This window comes from Chrysochloris asiatica, unplaced genomic scaffold (genome assembly GCF_000296735.1).
Source record: "Chrysochloris asiatica unplaced genomic scaffold, ChrAsi1.0 scaffold00116, whole genome shotgun sequence".
NCBI lineage: Eukaryota > Metazoa > Chordata > Mammalia > Afrosoricida > Chrysochloridae > Chrysochloris > Chrysochloris asiatica.
The window spans coordinates 6,078,812-6,105,177 of NW_006408634.1; the positions used below are offsets into that span (position 1 = coordinate 6,078,812).

Genomic DNA, 26,366 nt, shown 5'->3' on the forward strand with positions numbered 1-26,366 from the left:
GGACATGGATGTCGGGGAGTGGGCATGGATGTCGGGGAGTGGACATGGATGTCGGGGAGTGGGCATGGATGTCGGGGAGTGGACATGGATGTCGGAGAGTGGACATGGATGTCGGGGAGTGGACATGGATGTCGGGGAGTGGGCATGGATGTCGGAGAGTGGACATGGATGTTGGGGAGTGGGCATGGATGTCGGGGAGTGGACATGGATGTTGGGGAGTGGGCATGGATGTTGGAGAGTGGACATGGATGTTGGGGAGTGGGCATGGATGTTGGGGAGTGGACATGGATGTCGGGGAGTGGACATGGATGTTGGGGAGTGGGCATGGATGTTGGGGAGTGGGCATGGATGTTGGGGAGTGGACATGGATGTTGGGGAGTGGGCATGGATGTCAGAGAGTGGACATGGATGTTGGGGAGTGGGCATGGATGTTGGGGAGTGGACATGGATGTTGGGGAGTGGGCATGGATGTCAGGGAGTGGACATGGATGTCGGGGAGTGGACATGGATGTCGGGAGTGGGCATGGATGTTGGGGAGTGGACATGGATGTTGGAGAGTGGACATGGATGTTGGGGAGTGGGCATGGATGTTGGGGAGTGGACATGGATGTCGGAGAATAGGCACACGGGCAGTACTCAGTTGGTGGAACTGGGTGGGGCAAACAGTTAACACGCTCTGCTAACCGTAAGGCTGGAGGTTTGAATCCACCCAGAGATGTCTTAGAAGAAAGACTTGGCTATCTTCTTCCAAAAACATAAACCATAAAGTTTTTTTAAACCCTGGAGAGTGAAGTTCTAATCTGCTCCCTGGGGGTGGGGGGGTGGGGAGGTGGCCACAGATAGGAATGTGCTTGGCTGAGCCTCCAGGAGAGGTAAGTGAGGCTAAACAGGTGCAGGGGAGCTAGGAGTCACCTGAGGCCACACAGTGAGGCCCAGTTCTGAATTTGTTTGCAAATTGAAATCTGGCTGTTCGCTGAGGAGAGTGGAGCCACGCAGGCTAGGGGAGTTACACAACCATGGGATTGGGAAATCTGCTCAGGGAGGTGGAGGTGGGAGGCCAGAGATGCTTTGCTTTGTCAATATGTCCAAAGCCGAGTGTGATCTGGGACCTGGGAACCCGTCAAGCTGGCCTCCTGCCCTCCCAATTCACCTAGAGAATGAGCCTCACCAGGCGGCCTCGGCTCCACCCTGAAAACTCCCTAAGGGCCTGTGTTTTTAAAAAGATTTAAGTTCATTCCAGAAATGAAATGTCATATAGCTACTAAAAAAAAACAAAAAACAAAAAAGGCAGAGCTCCAATGGTGATTGCTGCTAGCAACCCCGTGTGTTTCAGAGTACAACCGCTCCATGGAGTCTTCGTGCCTGTGATCTCTACGGAAGGAAGCAGATCGCCTGGTCTTTCTTCCACAGTCCACTGGGCGGATTTGAACCGCCAATCTATCTGTTGATGGAAAAGTACAAACTATGTGAATCACCCAAAGACCTTGAGAGAGAGAGAGAGGAAGAGGCAGAAGGAGAGAGAGGTGGCTGTCTATACATATAAAAACACACCTTATTGTTAAAATACACGATTTGAGGCAAAGGGCATCATCACATGGCCAGGGGGTCGGGAATGACCCCCTGTTCAGTTCTAGGCCACCGCAATATAGCGCCTATTACAAGCTAGTGATTCAGAGGAATTTTGGGGTTCCCCTAGTGCAAAGAAAAGTTGTATTGACCCTGGACTTGTCTATGAACGGAACTGGGCAGTGGCATTATGACAGTTTGAACTCTCATGAGAATAACTAAAATATGGCACAGAGACACAAAGTGAGTGCATGCAGAGTAGACGCGCTCGACGCAAGCGTCCCACAAAGCTTCCACCTGTAAGGAGCATTGTACCTGGGGAGCCCGATATAGGGAAACACCATAAAACCAGGTGGGCCTGTATTTAACCCCATTGTGGCCTCATCCGGACCCACCTGGGCACCCAGGTCAAGGACCTAGGTTCTCTCTGGAGCCTTGGCTGTTTCCTCACAGCTCCAGAGAGGTCTTGCACCCTAGGGTGGCTCTGCCCCTCCTCTGCTCAAAGCCCTTCCATAGTTCCTCAGTATCCCCAGGAGAAAATCTTGGTCATCTATCTGCAACTCAAGTCTTGCTTCTGAGACCCAGGCCTGAGCCTGCCTCCTGTTCTCACCGACCTCAGCATCTTGCTCAAAGCCCAAACTCCTCCAGGGCCCCAGGTCTCAGCAACCGCCCATCTTCCACCAGCCACCAAGCTCACCTGCAGTCCCCTTCACAGTCCATCCTCAGACTCACCCGGACTCCCGTCCATCTGCCACACAGTCTCAAAGCAGGCCCAGCCCTCCCTGGCTCACAATCCTCCATGGCTCCCTAGTGCCCTCAGAACAAAGTCTCAGCTTCTCAACCCAATGTTCAAAGTGCTGAGTGGTCCCTGCTCACCTCTGCAGTCCTGTCTCCTCATTCCCCACAGCCACACAGGTGCCTGAATCTACTCAAGAAGTTTCAGCTCCCCAAACTTGCCAAGACCTCTTCTGCCTCCCAGCTGTTACATCAACTTGGCTGCGCCTGGGTTCTAAGTGGTTTGGAAGTTAAGACCTAGTAATTCCCCATGAAGAGATCTAATATAATGCAGTCACCCCCCCACCCCACCCCCATGGGATCGGATGTAAGTATTCTATGTGTTGTGAATTCTCACTTCTATGATATTAACAGGAGTCCTGGGGTGGCGCTGTGGGTTAATGCGCTGCACTGCACCTTTGGTTTGAACTTCAAGGGTGACTGTTCACTGTTCAAGCTCTCCAGTTATTCATCAGAAACCCTATACAGGGTCATTATGAGTCAGAACCAACCAGAAGGCACTTAACAACAACAACATGATGCTAATGAGGGTGCATGAGGTTGTATCTTGAGTTACTCTCTTTCAAGATGTAAAAAGAGAGGGAAGCGAGCTGAGCTCAGAGCGAACTATTACCACCACCAAGAAAGAAGAGCTGGGAGTAGAATTGAGTCCTTGGGAACTGGGGTCCCTGCGTTGTGAAACTCCCAGATCCAGGGAAAGACTGATGTGGAGACGCATGGAGATCTCTAAGGAACGTCGGGTCCACAGATGCTAAAGGGAGGCAAGGTTCCTTCCCAAGAACTGAACAGAGAGAAAGCTTTCTCCTAGAACTGGCACATTGAATTTGGATGTCCAGCCTCCTCATCTGTGCCCTGGTATTTTTCATCATCTCCTATATATATGAGGGCTGGACAATGAATAAGGAAGACTGGAGAACTGATGCACTTGAATTATGCTGTTGATGACAATGACTGAAAGGTTTGCCAGAAGAACAAACATCTGTTGCAGAAGAAGTACAGCCTTCAAGTGAGCATGTTGACACTTCGTCTCACCTACTCTGGACATGTGATCGGGAAGGACCAGCCCCTGGAGAAGGACATCAGTCTTGGTAAAGGTTCAGCGAAAAAAAGGAAGACCCTCAACGAGATGACGTGTCACAGTGACACCAACAATGGGCTCAAACACAGCAATGACTGTGAGGAGGACGCAGGAGTGCACAGTGTTTCCTTCTATAGACCACGGGGCTGCTAAGAGTCAGAACCAACTCAAAGACAGCTAATGACAACGCCCTGTGAGAGAACAAATTTTCGGTTGTGGAAGCGATCCACTCATGGCATTTCTTACAGCAGCACTAGGGACTATGACAGCAGGTTAGCAGTAAACACACCCGAGAAAGGATGACCCACGCCGGGTCCACAGGGCCGCATCCCAACCCTCCCCAGGGGCACTCTTGGCCCAGGGACCACTCACAGGTGATTTCCTCATGGGTGAATCCCAGGACCCGCAGAGACTCCAGCGTCTCCAGGAAGAGCTCTCGCTCCTGGCCAGGGGAGGAGGACGGTCCATTGGTCAGGAAGCGGTAGTGAGAAAATGGCTCCAAGAGGAGGTCGGCTGCAGGGAGCAAGCAGTGGGGACACGATTAAGTGGTAACAGACTAATTCCCAAGTCCTCTCATCAACTGCGAGTGACTTTCAGAGAAGCCACTCAGCTACTACGATCCTCAGTCTCTTCTTTATCAACTGCATAAAGATGATCCTACATCATGGGTTGGCTGGGAAGGGCCCAGCATAGAATGGGGGCTTAGCATATATATTACAACAGTCCTCTTTCCTCCTTCCCTACAGGGTCTCCATCATGGAATTGCCCAAAGCAGGAGCCCCCAGTTCACAGAAGCAATGAGGCCGTAGGAGCCTAAGTCAGCAGAAGATGTGGGGGTAGCAGGGGCCACAGGGAGTGGGAACTGGGGTGGGGAGAAGCCACACAGCCACAGGAGCTAGGAGGTGATCAGACTTCAGAGCAAGCAGCCACAAGGCCGCAGTAGGGCTAGGAGCCGGGAGGAGGCTGAATGAGGAGGCGCCACAGGCCATGGGGACAGGAGGGAAGGAGACAAGAGGAATCTCAGGGTAGAGTCATAGCCCGCAGGGGCTAGTCGAGGCCCGAGGAGCCCCGAGTGAGGGTAGCTCTAAAGTAGCAGGTGCCCAGAAGCAACACAAACCAGAATGGGAGTTGCCAGGTGACAGGAGACACAGCAAAGCTGGAGTCAGAACAGCACCCGCCCGCTGCAGGAGGAGGTGGAAGCCACGAGGTGGAGGAGCCATAGCAGGCCTGAGCCTGGGCGTTTCAGAAGCCAGTGCAAGCAGGAACCACAGAGCCATGTGGCCACGAGGTGACAGGAAGCACCGCTGGGCCACCCTAGACAGGAGGTGCAGAGGCAGAGGAGGGCTGCAGGCAAAGGGCAGGAGAGTCTGCTGAACAGCACGGGCTGGGGGCGACACAACCCACTACACCCCACGTGGCAGGCAGGGTCCGTGACCCACCAAGACCCAGCATGAATTGGCGGAATCCATCATGCACACAAGACGAGTACACGGCAGATCCCAGCGTGTACGAGTACGCACGCACGCAAGCGGCAGCGCCCGCCACCTAGTTAAGAGTAGGGGAGCCACAGATGCCGGCATCAAGCAGCAAATAAATGCTTAACAAAAGTGAGCGCCTCCACTTTCTTCCACTCCAGGGACCCAGGGGGCCCCCACGTGACTCCCACCCACTTCCCTGGGAGCAGGAAGGACTGTGGATACTGACCCTGGAGTTGCTCGCCAGCGCCCCCTAGCAGCTGGTAGAAGATGTGGAAGCTGCACTCATCCTTAGCCTGGCGAATGGCCCTAGACTTCTCCAGCAGGTCTGGGGGAGGGAAGTTAAGGGACCAAAAAGGAGGGAGGGGCGAGGCGAGAGCACCCCCACCAGTCCTGGACCCTCCCTACTCCCCCTCCCAAGAAGCAGTGGAATCATTTAAAGCCCAAGCCAGTGGCTTTACCACAACAGGATGAGTGACAGCGGTCTGTCATGTAAATACTCATCTCAGTTTCATCGTCTGCAAAATGGGCTTGATAAACACATAAACCCTTCCAACAGGCCAGCGTCCTTGGGGGCTGCAAAGAGTTAACACCCTCAGCTGCTAACTGAAAAAGTGGCAGGTTTGAGTCCACCCAGAGGTTCCTCAGAAGAAACGCCTGGCAATCTGCTTCCCCTAAACTCCCACGGACCACAGTTCTACTGTGACACAGACAGGGTCAAGTGTGAGTCGGAGTCGACTTAACGACACGTTTTTCTTTCCGGTGACTCAGTTCTGTGAGTCCTCCCACTGAATCATCCAACCTGGGGGTGGTCTTGGGGACTCCCTGGTCACCACCCCATATCCAAGCCTCTTTATAAAACATCGGACGCTCCCACTGCATCTGTGCTGTCCTGTGCTCCTGGGTGGCAGGACCATGTGACCCCAGCTGAGCTGTTGGGCTGCCCTGGGCTCCCCTCCTGGGTCCCCACCCCGCTTCTCCCAGGCACTCTCGAGGCTGTGAGAGGATACAGGTCTCAATGTTGGCACCCACGATGTACCCAGCAACGTCAAAGTTGATTCGAATGAATTTTCCCTGAGAGAAAACGGGGTAGGGAAGCTTTGGCCCAGGGTCCTCTTTCTCCCGGGGACATGAAGACCACCCCCATCCCTACCCTTCCCAGAGCCAGGAGCTACCTCCTGACTTTATCTCACTTGAACCCCAATCTAATTATGTCACCCCCACTGAGGAGATCCTGGAGGAATCCAAGGTTTAGCCCCCTTCAATTTCTTTCCTCTGATACCCAGCGCCTTCCTCCCGCAAACCTGGGAGTCCTGGCCCCTAGCCCCCTCCTCTCTCAACAGACCTGCACACCTTGGCCTCCCCCTGCCACCCTGTACTCCTAGATGAGTTTCCAGGACACAGAGGCCATTTCCAGGACACACAGCCAGGTCCTGCCCTGCCCCAGCACTCACAAATCGAGAAGAATTGTCATTCTTCACCGTCTTGGCATTGCCGAAGGCCTCCAGGATGGGGTTGGCTTGAAGTAGCTGCCGCTCCAGCTCACCCTGCCAGGCATGAGAGATGGTGCATCAGTGTAAGTTGGGGTAGGGGTGGGACAGCTTGGGGAGGGGGTCCTTGTTTACAGCTGCCTGAGCTTCTGTGTGCGAGAGGCCTATGTGTATTCTTGGTGTACCTATTTTCCCACGTTCGGGTCTTGCCCACCCATCTAGTGTGAAGCATACAGGGAAACATCTCCGAACATAGAACTGAGTGGAAAAATAAAACAAGTTACAGACCAATCTTTTGACAGTGCTGTGATCCCATTATAAAAATAGAGAAAGAAAAAACATCACTGAACAATACTGGTAATTTTACAGATATAATCATGTTTGTGAATGTATAGAGAAAGGTCTGCAAGGATACGCACCAAATTGTCAACAGTGCCCAAACCACTCTGCAGTAGGGGAACTGACAGGAGTGTGCACTTAGGTAATACTTGGAGAATGTCTGACTAGGTGTGAGGTGGGGGCCACAGGTGGCTTCTGACCAGAGAATGGTTAGACTATAACTTTCCTGTTAACAGGAGGTGTATCATAGGATAAACTGCTAACTACATAGTCGGCGGTTCAAACCCCTCTACAGGGTTGCTCTAAGTCAGAACCGACTCCATGGTCCTTAACAACAGCAGACAGTATATGGAGTCCTGGTGTGGTGCTGTAGGATAAGCACTGGACTGCTAATTGCAAGATCAGCAGTTCAAACCCCTGTACAGGGTCGCTAGGAGTTGGAACCACCAATTCCATGGCACTTGCAACAACAACAAAGCCAGGAGCCCCAGATGTGTATTATCGGCAGTCCTTGACACAGGGTGGGTTCCATTCCAATGACCACTCCATCATAAATTGGTTCCGACAGAAGTTGAATACCTCATTCTCTCCCATCATTGCTTTTTTCCCCTTTGATAAACTTGGTTTTTGTTCACCTTTGGGGGTTGGAAACACTACATCTGAGAATGTAAACAGCTGATGATATGCCACAACATGCCATGTGGTACCTACACTAATGATGTTAAAAAAATGGGTGGTTTCAAGTGCAGTTCATTGCAACCTAAATACGTCATAAGTAAGGGACTGTTTATAGTCATGTGTTTGATTCATTCATTCCATACATAACGTCTTATCCCCTCAGTGCCTGGCCAAGGGTCCTAACACTGAGCTGTCGTAGGTGCATAAACAATTCCTTATTAAAGCCAGGTTCTCCAGGGCATTGAGCATTTCATTCAATTAGCTGTGGGAGCCAGGGGTGGGCATCCAGTAGGTGTACAGTAAATGTCTGTGTGGGTGTCTGGGATGTGCATGAGCCCTGTTAACACACACATAGTAGGTTAGCTATAAATGGTAACCTTTGGTCTCTGGGTTATTAATGCTGTAATCTGTGGGCCAGTCTGCCTGCACACAGTAGAGCTGCCAGAAATGGCAGTGTGGGCACAGGCTGCATGTACACAGGAGAAGAGCAGTAAATGGCAGCATGGCTCCAGGCTGTGTGTACACAGTAGGACCACCACACGTGACAGGACAGCCATCAGGCTGTGTACGCGTAGCAGGACCAACAAAAACAGCAGTGGGTCTGGGCCACACACACACAGTAGGCGCACCATAAATAACAGTGTGGGTCTAGGCCACACGCACACAGTAGGCGCACCATAAATAACAGTGTGGGTCTGGGCCTCGTGCACACAGTAGGAGCACCATAAATAACAGTGTGGGTCTGGGCAACACACACACAGTAGGCGCACCATAAATAACAGTGTGGGTCTGGGCCATGTGCACACAGTAGGCGCACCATAAATAACAGTGTGGGTCTGAGCCACGTGCACATAGTAGGCGCACCATAAATAACAGTGTGGGTCTGGGCCATGTGCACACAGTAGGCGCACCATAAGCAGCAGGGTGAGTACCTGGCAGGTGTGATCATTGTGCCGTAAGTCCTGTCACCTTAAGACAGTGGGGTGAGGACCAGGGTAAGGTAAGGGCTGGGGTGGGAGTAAGAGACTCCAGGGGGATCCCTGCTACTCACATAAGACATGGTGCTGGCGGAGGCCTGAGGAAGTCACAGGACACGAGACACGGATCAGGACACGGCACATGGAACGTGGACAGACACACAGGTGAACAGGGGAGGGGAGTCTCAGGTGGTAACGGGGTGGGAGGGAAAGGGGCTGGAGAAACGGGGAGTGGGAGTGGGGTGGATGAGCTGGGTTTGACTTCCCCCCTATTTGTGAGATTCCATTCGTTTGAGCCTCAGTTTCTCAGCTAAATGCAGGAAGACACCACCATGCCCTGGCCCCAGTGTTCAATAAGTTAATACAAGCAAAGGATCTAGAACAGCAGGGAGTACTATGTAGGCAGTTTGTTTACTGCACAAACCCAGGCATTGCAGGATCCTGAAATCAAGCCTGACACACAAGAGGTGCTCAGGAAATGAAGCTTCCAAACCAACCATGGATTAAACGCTGGGTCACTAACTGCAAGATGGGTAGTTCAAAGCCACCAGCTTTCCCCTCAGGAGAGAAATGAGACTGGCTGCTTCCATTAAGATTTACTATTTCAGAAACCTTAGGGAGCAGGTCTGCTCTGCCCTGTAGAGTCGCTATGCGTGGGTTTTGTTTTCTTTTTCCAGGAAGAAAGAGGGCTGAGGTGGGGGAGGGGCAGGACGCCACTTACAGGAACACCAAGCTCCTTCCGGCCCTTTGGGGATGATGCCACGTGGGCGAGGTACTGGATGACCTTCTTGGTGTTTTCAGTCTTCCCGGCTCCAGACTCCCCACTATGGCGGGGAGGGACATGGGGAAAAGAGGGAAGTCGGAAATAAAACCAGGTCTGCCCTCCTCCCCACAACCCACCCATTCCAGAGCCACAGCCAGCCAGCCACCTGCTCCAGGAAGGCCTCCGGGATTACTCACGTGCACAGAATGGACTGATCCTCACGATCTGTAAAGGACAGAAGTAGGGTAGGGAGGTGTCACCTGGAGAAGGGTCCCTTCAGCGGGTTCCTGGCCCCTTACATCAGCCACTCTCCTTTTCAAAATCATTCCCAAAGGGTAAGCAAAAGCTCGGCTGTGGGTGTGAGATGCTCCTGGGTTTTCAATGGCTACTACTTTTCCAAAAGAGATTGCCAGGTCTTTCTTCTGAGGTACCTCTGCTAACCTTTCAGTTAGCAGCCAAGTATATTCACCCAGGGACTCTGAGTAAGCACTCACCCTTATTTTAGTGTAAATTTTATGCATAAGATATAATAATAGCCAACATATCCCTAAACCAAACTCACTGGTGCTGAGTCGAGTCTGACTCAATCCTTACAGGAGTGGGCAGCCTCATCTTTTTCCCATGGAGTGACTGGCTAAGTTTGAACTGCTGACCTCATGGCTGGCAGTCTAGTGCTAATACTACAGTGTCCCCAGGCCTCCTTAGCCAACACATAATTAGCTAAAAATTATAAAAAAAGAAATACATATAATAAATCATGCTATATAACCATATAAAACAAATGTTACTTGTTATAAACTACTTGTTTTGTGCCGTGGAGTCGGTTCCGACTCATTTTTCAAGGCTGTAAATCTTTACGGGAGCAGAAAGCCTCATCTTTGTCCCGCGGAACTGCTGGTAGTTTCGAACTGCTGACCCTGAGGTTCGCAGCCCGATTCGTAACCACTACGCTACCAGAGCTCCTTTACACATACATTATGTAAATATAAATATATCACATAGAAATGTGTTCTACTTATTCTATTATCGAATACAGATACACACACACACACACACACGCTGGGGCTTCAAAAGGTTCAAGGAAAAATGAGATTTAAAAAAATGGGATTTTCCTATGAACTTTTTAAAGCCTTCTTATATATTAACTATGTGCTGTATGGAATCCTGGTGTGGCGCTGTGGGTTAATGCATCAGACCGCAAAGCCGTCTGAACTGCAAGGTCGGCAGTTCAAGCTCACCAGCTGCTCCTTGAAAACCCTATACAGGGTCGCTATGGGTCGGAACTGACTCGACAGCACTTCACAACAACAACATATGTGGCACTGTAGGATAGGCACTAGACTGCTAGTCACAAGGTTGGTGGTTCAAACCCATCCCGCGTTCCTCAGAAACCTTATGCAAGGTCCCTATAAGTACTTAATTATAAACAACAACATTCCTATTATTTATTATAATTTGTATGTAATTATAAACAATATTTCTACAAGTTATTATAATTACGTACTAAAAAGAAAAGATTGACGCTGTCAAAGACTTAATTAAGTACATAATTATAATAAATTGTAGAAATGTTAAGTGCTGTGTAGTTGGTTCCGATTCAGCGACCCTGTACAGGATTTCCGGGGCTCTAACTCTGCGGGAACAGAATGCCTCATCTTCCTAATCTGTTCTTGTGTTACTGTATACTATTATATGTCATATGCTATAAATAAATAAATGGAGTTCTGGTGTGGCACTGTGGGCTAAAAAATACTGGACTACAAGGTCAATTTGAACCATAAGGTCAGTGGTTCAAACTCACCAGCCCCTTCTTGGAAATCGCATACAGAGTCGTTATGAGTTGAAACCGACTCGACAGCACTTAACACCAACAATAAATATTAAAGATATCATTACAATACACAATTAAAGTATAAAAACAAACAAACAAATTGCTGTCAAATTTATCCTGACTCATACTGATCCTGTGGGACGGTGGGGAACCGTTCCATAGGGTTTCTGGGGCTGTGACCTTTAGCGGAGCAGGTGGCTGAAGAGTTCTCCTACAGAGGTTAGCAGTCAAGTGTTTAACCACCAGGATCCTTAACCGAAGTCTCCACCCTTTGTCAAGTCCGTTCTGACTCTGTGGCCCTCCATAGCCTTTCCGACACTGGAAACCTTTACAGGAGCAGACAGCCTCATTTCTCCCGAGGAGCAGCCAGTGGGTTTGGCATATACTAAATGATAGAAATAATTTTTAAACTACACACACACACACACACACACACGTACTACTCCCATCGAGTTTTGACTTGTAACGTTGCTTATTGGACAAGGTAGAACTGCCTCATTGGATTCCCAAGACTGTCAGCTTTATGGATGCAGATTGCTAGATCTTTCTTCCAAATAGTGGCTGGTGGGTTAGAACCACCGAACTTATGTTTAGAAGCCAAAGTGCTTAACCCACCTCACCACCAGGGCTCCTTGAATGAACATGTGTGAAGTGTTGTCGAGTCAGTTCTGACTCATAACGACCCTGTATAGGGGTTTCCAAGGAGTGGCTGGTGGGTTAGAACTGCCGACCTTCTGGCTAGCAATCCAGTGCTTAACCTACATCAGGACTCCAGGGTGAATAACTACACAGATGAAAAGGGGCCTGGAGGGTCATCTCTCCTCAGTGTTCCATTGCCCCAAACCCTCGAGAGACCTCAATTGTCTGAAATCCCCAACTTGTCATCTGACCCTGTCCTTGGCTCCTGGCAGCCCCCTGAGCAGCCCCCGCACCTCATCCCAGGCCCACCGAAGTGTCTCCTGGTCCGTATGGCCCCTCACTTACCCTGCAGCATGCTTCTGTAAGCCCCCTCGGTCACTGCATACACATGGGGTGGCACCTCGTGGCGTTTTTTGCCCCGGTACATCTCTATGATGGCTTCCGTGTAAATGGGAAGCTGCTTGTATGGGTTGATGACCACGCAGAAAAGGCCGGAGTACGTCTATGGTGGGCGAGAGCGGGACAGGGTGTTAGCTGGGTATATAAGGCTGAGTGCTGCGTGCAGCCAGGCAGGTTAAGCTCTGCACAAGGGCGTCCATCTAAGGGGCTGCCATTCACACCATGAACTGCAGGCTTGAATATTTATTAGGAATGTTTCAGGTGGATAGGAGAAAGGAATCCTGAGGGAGGGGCACAAAGAACAGCAAAACAGACGGTCATCCTGACAGCAAACAGAGCCTCTGCAGTCACACCTAGGACCAAGCCGTGCCCAAATTGACATAAGCTTGAATGGCCAAGTGCAAGGCCACCCCTTCCAGCATTCCCTGTAGCTGCAGGATGGGAAACATCCTGAATGCCCATCACTTGGGGACAGTTAAATGAATTAGTTTGTCCATGCAATGGTCTCCTACAAAGCTCTTAGAGTATGGATAAGGAACTATCTCAAAAGTATCATCGAGTGAAAGGAAACGAGATGAGAATTGTGTGTCATAAGCTACCATTGTGTGGTTATTGTGTACCATCAATTCTGACTCACAGCGACCCTCTAGGACCCGGCAGAACTGTCCCATAGGGTCTCCAAGGCGGCCATCTTTGTGGAGACCACCATACCTTTCTCCAGGCTGGGGGAGCCTGACACTTCTTAACCACTACTCCAGGGATCCTTATTGAGGGGAAGGGGGTGTATTTTTTAGGTACTTGCTTCCCAATACATAGATGATCTCTGGGAGGATGCTGCAGATACCTGTGGCAGCTGAGACATAATGGAAACATCACAGAGAGCAGGTTCCCAGTTGCTGCTTATACAGCTGGGCTTTGTTGTTGTTAAGTGACGTCGAGTCGGTTTCGACCCATAGCGACCCTGAACAGGGTTTCCGAGGCTGTGAATCTTTATGGGAGCAGATCGCCTCATCTTTCTCCCACGGATTGGAGGGGCAAAAATAAAGATGCCTTTTTTTCTTTTTCTTTTTTTGCATCCAAGTTCTGAGACACCTTGAATTCCATCCGGAAACCCTTTGGGCTCAGGTTAAGAACCATGAAATGATTAAAGAACTGCTGTAGCTCACAGGGGCCATATATGACACGTGGAAGGACAGAAAGACAACTAGAGAGCTAGCTAGCCACCTATTAAGTAGCTAAAGCTAGCTAAACTAGCAAGAGTTAGCTGCTTAGCTAGTTAGCAATTTACTATTAGCTACCTAACCAGAAGATGAACTACTTGGCTAGTCAGTTGCTTAGCTGGTTAGCAGCTTAAAAATATTTAGCTACTAAGCTAGCTAGTTAACAACTTAGCTACTTAGCTAGCTGGTTGGCAGTCACTTAACCATTTAAGTAGTCAACAACATCGCCAGCTTGCATCTTAGCTACCTGGCTGATGGAGCGGCCTAGCTGGCTTGCAGATGGCTGGAGCTGGCTGGGTAGAGGAGGGTGTGGCCACCACAAGGTGCCCAGCTCCCAGGTGCAAAGCTTTTAACGGGGAGAAGGGTGGGTGGCCAGCCGGGAGCAGAACAACCGGTTTTCTGGATGCCTGCCCACCCCACCCCACCCTCAGAGGGGTGCTCCCAGGAGCTCTCCAAAGGCGGGGTGGGGTGGCCCAGCCACATTCCCTGCGAGGGTATCTCATGTCTACTGGCGCCCGGGCCCCCACTCCTGGCTGGCACCAGAACCCACTCCCCACGCCACCCACCCATCAGGCCCCCTCCTGCCAGCCACACCTTGTTCCCAGGGCGACACCCCGGGAATAGGAACCTGAGCTGGCCGCCAAGGCCAGGGGAGTAAGTGGTGGAGGCTGGTGCCCCCAGTGAGGATCTGGGACACACGGGGCTGGAGAGGCCTAGCCCACAGGGTTCTGGAGACAGACCAGGGTCTGAATCCCGCCCCCTCCTCCCCCTCTCCTCAGCCCAGTAACTCTCCCTAGGAACTGGGGCGCCACACCCCACCTCATTACAGCTGTGGTGGGGATTAGGGGAGATAATGGGTACAGCTGGCCACTGAGGGCGGAGTCCAGAGAAGGCACTCCCAATGGCCTGCACCACCTGCAGCCGCGTCACCCTGGGTTCAAATCCTGACTCGGTGTTTTTCTGCTGAGTGGGTCCTTGCATAAGTGGCCAGCCCTCTCTGAGCCTCAGTTTCCAACCCTGGAAATGGGGATTTTTAACTGCTTCCTCCTTGAAAGGTTTTGAGAGTGAGCGCAGCAACTTCACCCAGCATCTCACAGAGCAGGGGCATCAAATGTGCTCGGTAAATAGGTGCCCAGGGGTCCAGTGAGGGGACAGAACCCTGAGTGAGTCAAGACCAAAGAGCAACTGGTTAGGGCTAGTTAACCACGTGACAAGTTAGCTACTTAGTAAAAGGCAGCAATTTAGCTAGTTACTTAGCTAACCAGTTGCTTCTTGGCTGATAGTTGTTAAATACCACAGAATCAGTTCCAACTCATAATGACCATGTATGGGGTTTCCAGGAGCAACTGGTGGGTTTGAACTACCAACCATGTGGTTAGCAGTCCAATGCTTGTCCTACAACACCAAACTAGGACTCCACTTGGCTGCTTAGTGGCTTAGTTAACTATTTAACTAGCTATTTACTTAGCCAACTAGACAACTTAGCGAGCTACCTGTCTAACCACTTTGCTTGGCTGATTAGTAACTTAATTAACCATTTAATTAGTTAGCTGCTTAACTAGTCTAGCCTATTTCCAATGGGCATCGCTGCCCTCCCCGCCACCAGCTGATCAGCCAACAAATATTTGTTCAGCTCGAAGACAAGCAGGGTGGGGTCTGAATCACAGTTCTAATATTTTCTAGCTGGATCTCTTGAGCAAGCATCTGGGTCATTCTTGTCCATCAGACAGGGGATGGGAACAGCACTCCTTACAGTGGGTCACCTGAGGTCATCAGCAAGGTCCTGTTGCATCTCTAGGACTTAGCACAGACCCTGGAACACTGTGTGCCCCATTATGAGGGAGCTCGTAAAGTTTACGGAAAGCTCCGTCACTCTCTTCATTCCATTTTTTCACGAAACCTCCACTTAACATGTCTAATCAGCATTTGGCTCACCCACTAGCTTTCCCCTCTTTAAGCGGTGGGTGGGTGGGGTGGGGTGTCATCCTCACCTCACAGCCTTATTATGACGAGGCAGGTTCATGACCACCTATTGGAAAGATGTTTAGAACCACACCTGACAAAGACAGCAGATGCTCACTCACTAAACGTTAACGATGACTGTCGTAGTTAAGTGCCATCAAGTCAGTTCCGACTCATACCAACCCTAATGCTGAATACTGAGGCCCAGGTCTCCTTCAAGGTGGGCTTCTAGTATCTTTGAACTCACCTCTGTGTTTTTAATTTTGTTTTTCCTGAGCTTTTTCAACAGTGGATCGTGTTTGGCTTGTTAATAGCTTAATTAGTTAACCATTTAGCTACTCAGTCTGGAGTCAGATTAGCCTGAGTTCAAATCCCAGCTTAGCTGGTTGTTAGCTGGTTGTCGTATCTGGGACAAAGGCTCGTTTTACCCACCTGCAGACTGGAGATGATCTCAACTACCTCATAAGGTTGCTGCAAAGGTTCCTGAGAGCCCAGTGACTAATTATTAAAATGTAAAGTGTACCTCAATGCTTGGGGGGGTGTTTCTATAATATCCCTGGCTGCAAGAGGTTGGGCAGTGACTGCCTCCAAGAGAGCTGTCCATGTGTTAAACCCCAGGGGGTGGAACTGTTACCTATGCGGAATAATTAAGTTAAGGATCTTGATTAGGTTATCCAAGTGGTCTCTAGATCCAGTGACTGTTGTCGTTGTTAAGTGCCGTCCAGTCCGTTCCGACCCATAGCGACCCTGTATAGAGTTTCTGAGGAGCAACTGGTGAGCTTGCACCGCCGACTTTGCAGCCCGGCGCATGAACATGCAGTACCACCCCAGAAGTCCAATGACTAGCATCATTATAAGGAGCCCTGGTGGTGCAAAGGTTAAGCAATCGGCACTATAGGAAAAAGAACGTGGTTTGTACCTGTAAAGATGGTGACTGAGGAAACCCTATGGGACACTTTTGTTTTGTCACATGGGGTTGCTATGACTTGGAATCAACAACAAGGGTCTCTGTAAGCGACAATGTCTTCCCAAAGGGGAAGACACAGACATAGAAGAGAAGAGGCAGCGACTGGGTTGATGCAGACACAGCCCAGGGACACCTGAGCTAAGGTCGTGTGGCCAGGGAACCAGAGAACTGCAGCCTGAACAATGAGAGTGAGAGAGAAGATTCCGGAAAGTCCAGTCAGGAAGTGAACCAGGCCTTAATAATACCCGTTAGCATTTAGTGAGTGTCTGTTCTCTGTCATCTGCGGGTTTCAACTTTTCTGCAACTCCCAGAAGCTGGAAGAGACACGAATAAGAAGGATCTTCCTCTAGAGACCCCAGAAAGAGCACTGCCCTGCCAATACCTTGATTTCAAACTTCCGGTCTCCAGCATGGTGAGGGAGTGGCTTGGGTTACTTTGTTATAGCAGCAGGGGGCTATTGGTGAGACCACCTTCAGGGAAGCAAGCAGGTCAATCAAAGGCCTCTTTCCCAGGACTTGTAACAGTGGGAATGGCCCCTGGGTGGTGTTAATGGTTTACACTCAACCAGGAACCTAAAAAGTTTAGCAATTTGCACCCACCAGTGGCTCTGGTAAGAAAGGCCTACAGATCCACTTCCATAAGCATGATCGCCAGAACACCCTACAGAACAGGTTGTGCTCTGTAACACACGGGGGTGCCACTGCCAATGGGGGTTTGATGAAGGCATGTGAGGGAGGCAGTAGGGGAAGGACCAGAGCCCTCAATTCAAATCCCACCTCTGCCACCACAAGGGAAGAGGCCCTGGGCCAGTCGTTGCCCCTCTCAAAGCCTCGGTCTCCTCCTTTGTTCCATGGGATTGGACTTCATAAGGACATTCTAAAACTTGTCCTTTGGGACCTTCAATAGGAGGTAGTTTAAAGGGGCAAGGCTGTGAGCCCCTAGCTTTTGAAGCTGGTGTTATCACAGCATGACTCTGGGTCTAGCTGCCTGGGTTCCAATCCCAGCATGAGTAGCTTACTGCTCTGTGACCTGCGTCCAAGTCACTTAGCATTCCTAGACATCAGAGGATAACAACAGTTCCCTGGGCCAGAGTGAGCTGATAACCATAGCACTTAGAACAGTGCTTGGCACATCGTGAGTGCTCAATAAATATTTGCCAACCACCCACTGTCATTATTTATATTATTCTTGACATTCCTTGTCAATCTCTCTAACTGTTTGCCGTAATGTTGAATGGAATTAATAATCCCTTGGGTATCCCTTAAAACAAACCTATTAAAAATATCAATCCTCACATCATGCCCCCAGAGGCCAAACAAGTCAATTCCAACTCATAGTGATCTTATATGGCAGAGTGAAACTACCCCCATAGAGTTTCCTAGGTTGTAAACGTAAACAGTTTAATTTTAGCAGAAGGAGCTCTGGTAGCGTAGTGGTTACGAGTCAAGCTGCCAACTTCAAGATCAGCAGTTCGAAACTACCAGCGGCTCTGTGGGAGAAAGATGAGGAGTTCTGCTCCCATAAAGATTTACAGCTTCGGAAACCCTGTGCAGGATCAGTATGAGTCGGAATCCACTCCACGGCACCACTTAACAACAACAACAACAAACTTTAACAGAGGACTCCTGATGTGGCACTGTAGGATCAGCACTGGACTTCAAACAAGGTGGGCAGTATAAACTCAACAGCTGCTCCTCGGAAGCCCTATACAGGGTCACTATGAGTTGGAACCGACTCCAGAGCACTTCACAACAACAATCCTTAACAACAACAATCTTAACAGGGGCGTCTTGGTGCGGTGCTGTAGAATAAGCTAACTGCAAGGTCCTGGGAAGCCCTATACGGAATTCTCTAAGTCGGAACCAACTTGACTGTACTTAAAACAACCAAGTGTTAATGCCCAAGCGCTTAACCAATGCATCACTAGGGTTCTTGGAAGTAGGGGTTGGTGGTTGTGTGCCACTGGTCAGTTCCGACTCATAGTGACCCTGTATAGTGTTTCTTAAGTTGTAAATCTTTACAGGAGCAGAATGCCTCATCTCCTGTGGAGCAGCTGGTAGTTTCGAACTGCTGACCTGACAATTAGCAGCCCAGCTTGTAACCCACTACGCTACCAGGGCTCCTTGGGGGTGTGGGGTAGGCATGGGTAGCTTGTAAATATTGTCCAGGTGATTCTAATGTGAAGCCAGGGTTTAGAACCACAGCCCTACCCATGTGTTTGCTGTAAAGATGAAATAAGGTGACATCATTGAACACATATGGCACGAAGCTGGGTAGACAAGCACAGTCAAAGTCACCGTCGTTAATCTCATCTTAATCTGAACGAGCATCACAGCAAAGTGGGAACGTTTAGAGCGACACTACCCAGGTTTGCCATGCCCAACTGGGTGATTTTAGGCAGAGGACTTGACCTCTCTGTGTCTCTGTTAGTTTATCAGTAAAGTGGGGAGAAAAATGATTTCGAGTTGTGAAAATGCGTAGAGACAATATGTTTTACAGTGCTTGGAAAGTATTTGGACTCAGTCCTGGTGTGGCGCTGTGGGACAAAGCACTGGACCACAGGATTGGTTTGAACCACAAGGTCAGTGGTTCAAACTCACCAACAGCTCCTTGAAAACCCTAGACAGGGTTGCTATGAGTCAGAATTAATTCAAGGGTACTTACCGACAACAAGAAGAAGGTATTTACAAAAACCAAATCCACTATCAAATCGATTTCAACTCACGGCGACCGTATGTGTTGCCGAGTAGAACTACTTCATATGGCTTTCTTAGCCATACTCTGTATGGAGCAGACTGCCAGGCATTTCTTCCGTGACACCACCACTCATTATGTTAAGAGTACCACAAACAACTTGTGCTACCTGAGGTACCTTTAGGAGAGTACTTAGTAAGTGCTTAAGGAAGGTTATTTATTATTAGAATTAAATCTGTCTGGGCCTTAGTTTCCTCTCATGTAAATTAGGATAATAATAGACTCTACCTTGTGTAAGGTGAGATTAAATGAAATAATAAAAGGAAGGCATTTAGCACTGAGCATTCAGCTGTCCATATTGATTGGTTCTCATTAACACAGATCCGTAAACCGTTTTTCAAAAGACTTGGATGAGTTGCAGTTAAGAATTCAAAATTTTGTACACTTCAGAAAAATCACATTGTGCATCTGCCGTATATTATGTGACACCCGCAACGGCGTCTGATGCAGCCTTCATAATCCAACTCTTTATAACTAATCAACTGAGTATAGAAATTGTCACACACCATGGATTATCAATGACTTCCCGTTAATTTAGGCAGGATTTTGGAGCCAAGTCTCAGGAATATATTTCTAGTTTCTACAGCATTTGGGGCTTTGGAATTGTGAGTCAGTGACTGTATATCAGATAGATAGAATACTGCCTTCTTAAATCTCACCCAACAATTGAGCGCCGGCTGAATGCTTAGAGACTTACTCAGATGTGCCTCCAAAGAAATGTCTGGCTATCTGCTTCTGAAAGGTCACAGGTCAAACCCTAGGAACTGCAGAACAGAATTACAAATTCTCATAGCAGTCACACTTTGTGGAGTCCTTTAGGGTGGATGAACTCCTTGAAACTATTGCCCTGAGATCATCTTTCAACCTTAAGCCAAAACTATCCCTTGAAGTCTCCTTAAAACCAATCACTAGTTTAGCTTAATTTAATAACGTCTGCCTTGAGCATTGTGTTCTTTTAAGAACTGTCTATATGCAATTACATTGACAACAGCAACTTGAAACATGAGGAGCCCTGGAGGAACTGCAAGGTAAGCAAGCACTGGACTGCTAACTGCTAAATTGGCAGTTCAAACTCACCAGAGCTGCTCAGCAAGAGAAAGGTGAGGCTGATTATTCCTGTAAAGATTTATAGTCTCAGAAACCCAATATAGGGTCGCAATGAGTTGGAATTGACTTGTTAGCAGTGGTTTTGTTCTTTTCTTATTTTTAAGGTAACTTGAAAGATTAGATAGGAAACTGAAGGGACAGTGAGTTCATGTGAGTGGGGGAGAAACAACTCAAAAAGGAGGGTGAGCATAGCTGCTCAACTCAAAGAATGGAATCAGGGTACATTGGACTGGTGGTGTGTTCTGCTGCGCATAGTCTCAAAAGCAAAAATAAAATAAGCTGTTAAAACAAACAAAAAAGCCCCAAGCAGCAGTTTTACCCTGCACACATGGAATCACTATGAGTCAGTCGGAAACACTTCACAGCATCTAAAAGCAACTCATCTCTCCGAGTCTCAGAAACAAATGAGTACAATTTCAATCCGTCCCCACTCGAGGATTCCATTCCCAAATTCTCCACCCGAGACAACGCCTCCTCCCCGCTAGGCGGCGCCGGCGGTCACTCACGTAGATGAGGCCGGAGTAGTATCGCTCACGGAGGTTGTGCAGAACCGAGGCCTCGTTGAGGCAGGTCAACTCCGCCATATCTTCGGCCTTGCTGAACTTAGGTGGGTTCATGCGCTGGATCAGGTCCCGCGGAATCCGCAGCCGCCGTCCGCTCTCCGCCAGCTCCACCTCCGCCTCCTCCTCACTCTCATTCCGCAGCGCTGCCGCCTCGAACCCGTGGACCTCTGACGGCACCCACACCAGGCGCCGGGCCGTCCACTCTACCTGCGGCGAGGTGGCCGAGCCCCCAGGCCCGCTGCCTGGCCCGCCACCCATGCCGGCCATGCGGGATGTGAACAGGTATGACTGGGCTGCCTCGGGCACTGGGCCCGGCCTGGGGGGCGCCTTCCGGCCTGGTACCGACATCGTCACTGCTGCCATGGTCTGCAGGGGGTGGAGAGAGAGGCAGACATCAGGTAGGGTCAGTGCCCCTACATCCCAACCTGCTCCCAGGCAATCCTGACAGCCTTCCTTTGCTGGACCTCATCCTACACATTTGCAAAGAGCACGCACGAGGAGGCGCCTAGTCAAAAAGTTAGTGGTTCAAACCACATAAGAGGTACCTTGGAAGAAAGGCCTGGTGAACTGCTTCCAAACCTTGAAAACCCTCTGGAACACAGTTGTACTCTACACACATGGGTCATCCAGCAGTGGGAATTGCTTCTATAGTAATCAATAACAACAGACAGCTTTATTCCATTCATTCAAATCTTTACTCATGTATTAGTTCATTATAGCAATAGCACTTACTGTGTTAAGCACGAGTTGTGGTGCCGCAGTAGTCTAAGCACTGGATTTTCAACCACAAAGTTACCAGTTTCTAATTCCACCAGCAGCTCCTTGGGGCTGGGAGTAGGGGGAGAAGATGAGGCTGTCTGCTCAAAGATTTAGAGCCTCTGAAACCCCTGTGGTGCAGTTTCTACCCTGTCCTATGGTTGGTTGGTTGGTTATGTGCCGTGGAGTCGGTTCCGACTCATAGTGACCCTGTACAGGGTTTCCGAGGCAGAAAGCCTCATCTTTCTCCCGTGGAACAGCCGGTAGTTTCGAACTGCTGACCTTGCGGCTCGCAGCCCGACTTGTAACCACTACGCTACCAGAGCTCCTTATTCTGTCCTATAAGGTTGCTGAAAGTCAGAATTGACTCTGTAGCCATGGGTTTGAGTTCTGGGTGTTAAACATTGACCTGCTAACTTAAAGGTCAGAGGTTCAAATCCACCAACAGCTCCATGGGAGACAGATGAAGCTGTCTATTCTCAGAGACCCTAGGGAGCACAGTTCTCTTATTGTTCTAACGGGTCATTATGAGTCACAACTGATTCCACAGCAGTGGGAAGTTGTGTCCCTTTATTGTTGTTGTTAAGTGCCATCAAGTCAGTTCTGACTCATATTGACTCTGTATTGGGTTTCTGAGGTTTGAACCACCGACCTTGCAGTTAGCAATCTAGTCCTTATCCTACGGTACCACAGGAGGACTCCCAAGTGGGGCCCTAGGTATCACAAATGATTTGCACTTGACGATTAACCTAAAGGTGAGTGATTCAAGCCCACCCAGCAGTACCATGGAAGAAAGTCCTGGCAATCCACTCCCACAAAAATTATGTTGCTGTTGTTAGATGCCATCGAGTCAGTTTTGACACACAGTGATCTCACGTGACAGAGAACTGACCCAGTGGCTGCAATCTTTACAGAAACAGACTGACAGGTCTTTCTCCCGCTGGGTGGGTTCAAACCACCGACCTTTCAGTTAGCAACCAAATGTTTAACCCTCCATAAAGATTAACTCACTGCCCTCAAATTGATTCTGACTCACAGTGAACCCTGTATAGGCTTCTGAGGCTGTAAATCTTTACAGGAGCAGAAAACCTCATCTTTCTCCCATGGAGCAGCTGGTGGATTTGAACTGCTCACCTTTTGGTTAGCAGTCCAGTGCTTATACTACAGTGCCACCGGGGCTCCTCGCCATAAAGATCACAGTCCAGGAAACTCTAAGGCACAGTTCTACTCTGTAACAAATGGGCTGCCATGAGATGGAATGGAGTCCACGGCCTTGGGTTTGTTTTTTGTTGGTTACTGAGGAACAGACTCTGTTCTAGGTACTGGTGAGATATGAACAAACTAGAAATGGAGCTCAGTCCACTCTGCAGGTCACTCACCACGTGGCCTTGAATGAGTGGAACTGAGAAAAGTGAATTGTTAACTTTTATTTCATTTTCATTCATTTTAAATGTAAATAGATGAAAAATGAGGCTGTTTGTTCCCACAAAGCTACACTACCTCAGAAACCCTATGCAGGTTTGCTATAACAACAACAGCTACGTAGGGCTGGCAGGCCCTTGAAATGTGGCAAGTCTAAACTGAGATAGATTATAAAGGGAACATCCAGCCCAGATTTCAAAGACTGTGTAGAACAAAAAGCATGTATGATGTCTTATTAAGACGTTTTCTTTAATGTGCCTACTAGAGAATTGTAAATTATACATTTGGCGGACACTGATATTTCTATTGTACAGTACTGCTCTAATCCCAGGAGACAGATAAAAAGATAAAGAAGTAAATTATATAGTTTGTTAAATGCTGAGAAATGCCAAGGAGAAAAATAAAGCAGAGAACAGGGGATATTAGAGCTGAGAAGAGTGTTGCAATTTTAATTACGGTGGACAGAGAGAACCTCTCTGATGTGGCATTTGAATGAAGACCTAAAGGAGGGAAAGAAAGGAGCCATGGAGGTGTTTGGTGGAAAAACATTCCAGGCCCTTTGCATTGAAACACTGAGGGATTCCAGGCAGTAGAACAGCCTGTGCAAAGGCCCTGAGGTGGGAAGATGCCTGTCTGTCCAAGACACGACAAGGAGGCCGATGTGGCTGAAACAGAGAGATGAGCTCAAAGAAGGGACAAAGGGGGCCTTGTAGGCCACAATGCTTTTACTCTGAGTGAGACAGGAGCCAGGGCAGGGTGTTAAATGTGATTTATGTCACTCAGGCTTCCTGACTACCTGAGCTCTGCTCCATGCCTGAAGAACAGATTCCAGCCTTATTGCCTCAGTTTCTGTTTCTAAAATGGGTACACTGGCACCATTCATTCACTTTCTGAGACTTCTCAAATACCAGGCCCAGCCCAGAGCATGCCTGGGGACCCAGACCAGGACTCTGCCTGTCTCCAGCAGCTCCTGGTCTAGGAGTGGACCATCCCAAGCCAGTGTGCTATGAGCTATTATGGGCGCAACTGGGTAAATGTACTAGAATGTACTAGAACATTCTCTGCCTTTAAGGGAACCAAAGACAAGGATACAGACTACAGTAAGTCTAGAATAATCCAAGCATTGTCCCTACCCTTCAGGGCACCCTACTCCTAAAGTCTCCTGGCCCCTCTTTTCTTCCACTGTTTCAGATGCCCCATCAATGCCCACATTTCTCTCTGTGGATACTTAAGAAACACTGAAGTGTTCCAGGCAGTGGGAACAGCCAGGACAAAGGCCCTGAGGTGGGAGGGCACCCTATGTCTATGGTACAAGAAAGTCGATCTCCAACACCCCCCCAGAAGTTCCTTTAAACACACAACTCATCTCAAGACATCCCCAGACCTAGACCTAGCAGGTCCTTATTTTTCCCTCAGAGCCTGTCCCAGCTAGGAACTCAGCTCTAGCTGACAAGATCTCTTTCCTCCCACCCCCCAGCACTGGCTTCCAGTACCTCTTGCCCCTGAGGCTCTGGGGTTTCAAAGCTGCTCTCTGACAACTGCAAGTCTCCAACACCAGCTGATGGGGTTCCTCTACTTTCTGGGCCCCAAATTCCCAAGGCTCACCCCAGGCTTCCTGTGTGATCCTTGATCCCTGGGACTTTATCCCCCACCTTCACCCCACCCACTTCCTCTCCAGCCCTTTGGCCTTTGACCAGGAAGAGGATTGCTAACCTTTTGCAATCAGTTAGCCCTAAACTTTTCATCTGTGGAGCCAGAAGTTCCGCTCCTAGCCCCTCTCCCTAAAGGCCCAAGAGTCCCGGGCCCAGCCCCCTCCTCCTTTAGACCCTGAGTCAGTCCAGGCCTCCTCACCTCACAAAGCCAGTCAGGTGAGGATGCTGGCTTCAGAGTTAGACCAGCAGCCCTGCCCGGGGCGGACCTCCCGGTCTCAACTCCAAACCGCCTCAGCCAGAGCTCATTCCCGTCACCTGGGCAGGTGAAAGCACCTGCTCTGGGAGGGGCAGAGACTGCTAGACTCGAAAAAGGAAAAGGTGCCAGGGATCCGCCCCTGGGGCAGGGGTTGGGGCTCTTGGCAGCCAGTTCTCTGACCTCAGCTTAGTGCTACAATTCGGGAGTCCCAGCCCCCTCCTCCCTTAGCCCAGGACGTTCCAGGGCCTCGCTTCCCTTAGACTCAAGCCCCCCGGGTCCCGGTCCCCTCCTCCCTCAGACCCGAACGTCCCAGCTCCTAACGCCTCCACCCCCAGACCCAGGAGTCCTGGCCCCCGGCTCGTCCTCTCCCTGACTCAAAGAGTCCCGGGTTCCAACCCCTTCCTTCCTCAGAACCAGGAGTCCGGGGTCCAGCCCCCTCCTCCCTTAGACTCGGGAATCCCACCTCCCCCAGACTCAAGAGTCCAGGGTTCTAACGCCTTCCTTCCTCAGACCCAGGAGTCCGGGGTCCAGTCCCCTCCTCAGATCCAGGGGTCCGGGCTCTCGACTCCATCTTCCCCCAGACTCAGGAACCCAGGGTCCCAACTCCCTCCGCCCTCAGACCAAGGATTCCCAGCCCTCGTACCCCTCGGATCGAGGAGTCCGAGCGCCCGGGACCAGAGCGCTCTTGTAGCCGTCACCTCTGTCCGATAGGAAATACCTGGGGGCGCCGGCTTATGCCGGGATCAGGGAGATGGGGAGAGCACACTGGAAGGAACCCCGGGTCCGCTTCAGCGCGCTCAGGTGCAGATACCGCGGCTAACCAGCGCGGGGCGGGCCAACGTCGCGTCCCGGGAGCCGATCCCCGGCTCTGACGTCACCCAGTACCTGCCCCGACTGAGAGGGGGCGGGACCATAGACAGAGGGGAGGGGGGCGGGGTAAGTCTGTCGCCAGGTGGGCGGTGGCGGCGCCAGGTTCCCCTCCTCCCCTAGGCAGGCAAAGGGCAAGGCGCTGAGCGGAGCCAGGCTGGGGAATACGAGATCGAATCCCACGCAAGCTTTCTCGGCCTCAACTTTCCCTCTCTGCGAATTAGGGCCTATGAAATAAATCACGCGACGCGAGGGGTCAAATCTCATCCCAGTGCCTCGGAAAACAATGCCTTAAGACAGAATTTCATCTCTCTGAGCCTCAGTTTCCCCAACCCTGGCAATGGAACAGTGCAACCCACAGCGAGTATCAGAGGAGACGACAGAAAGTTATTCTGATCTCTAGTTTCAGGTTCCTCATCTTTGAAGCAAAGCATTATGCATAATTGCTAAAAACTGCAAGTCCTGGTATGGCGCTGTGGGTTAATGCGCTCGACTGCAAAGTCGCTTTGGACCACAAGGTCGGTGGTTCAAGCTCACCAGCCGCTCTTCGGAAACCCTATACAGGGTCGCTGTGGGTGGGAACAAGGAGCTCTGGTAACGTAGGGGTTACGAATTGGGCTAACCTCAAGGTCAGCAGTTCGAAACTACCAGCTCTTCCATGGGAGAAAGATGAGGCTTTCTGTTCCAGTAAAGATTTATAGCCTCGGAAACCCTATACAGGGTCGCTATGAGTCGGAACCGACTCCACGGCATACCACCACCGCCACCATAGGTCGGAACTGACTCGATGACACTTAGCAACACCAACAA

The 26,366-nt window shown here is 50.0% G+C and overlaps 2 protein-coding genes across 2 annotated transcripts in view; one reads left to right on the forward strand and one right to left on the reverse strand.

The window, feature by feature from the left end:
- The window catches only part of MYH14 (myosin, heavy chain 14, non-muscle), a 92,456-nt gene extending 71,490 nt beyond the window's left edge, over positions 1–20,966 (reverse strand). The window contains exons 1-9 of the mRNA XM_006868386.1: positions 20,547–20,966; positions 11,977–12,133; positions 9,359–9,386; positions 9,120–9,222; positions 8,473–8,496; positions 6,369–6,461; positions 5,925–5,988; positions 5,144–5,242; positions 3,812–3,952 (exon numbers count right to left, since the gene is read on the reverse strand). Of these exons, the coding sequence (XP_006868448.1) occupies positions 3,812–3,952; positions 5,144–5,242; positions 5,925–5,988; positions 6,369–6,461; positions 8,473–8,496; positions 9,120–9,222; positions 9,359–9,386; positions 11,977–12,133; positions 20,547–20,966 (1,129 nt within the window). The remainder of the gene's footprint in view (positions 1–3,811; positions 3,953–5,143; positions 5,243–5,924; positions 5,989–6,368; positions 6,462–8,472; positions 8,497–9,119; positions 9,223–9,358; positions 9,387–11,976; positions 12,134–20,546) is intronic.
- A 2,821-nt stretch (positions 20,967–23,787) lies between these two features.
- The window catches only part of IZUMO2 (IZUMO family member 2), a 64,179-nt gene continuing 61,600 nt past the window's right edge, over positions 23,788–26,366 (forward strand). Inside the window, exons 1-3 of the mRNA XM_006868387.1 lie at positions 23,788–23,811; positions 24,569–24,649; positions 25,401–25,625. Of these exons, the coding sequence (XP_006868449.1) occupies positions 23,788–23,811; positions 24,569–24,649; positions 25,401–25,625 (330 nt within the window). The remainder of the gene's footprint in view (positions 23,812–24,568; positions 24,650–25,400; positions 25,626–26,366) is intronic.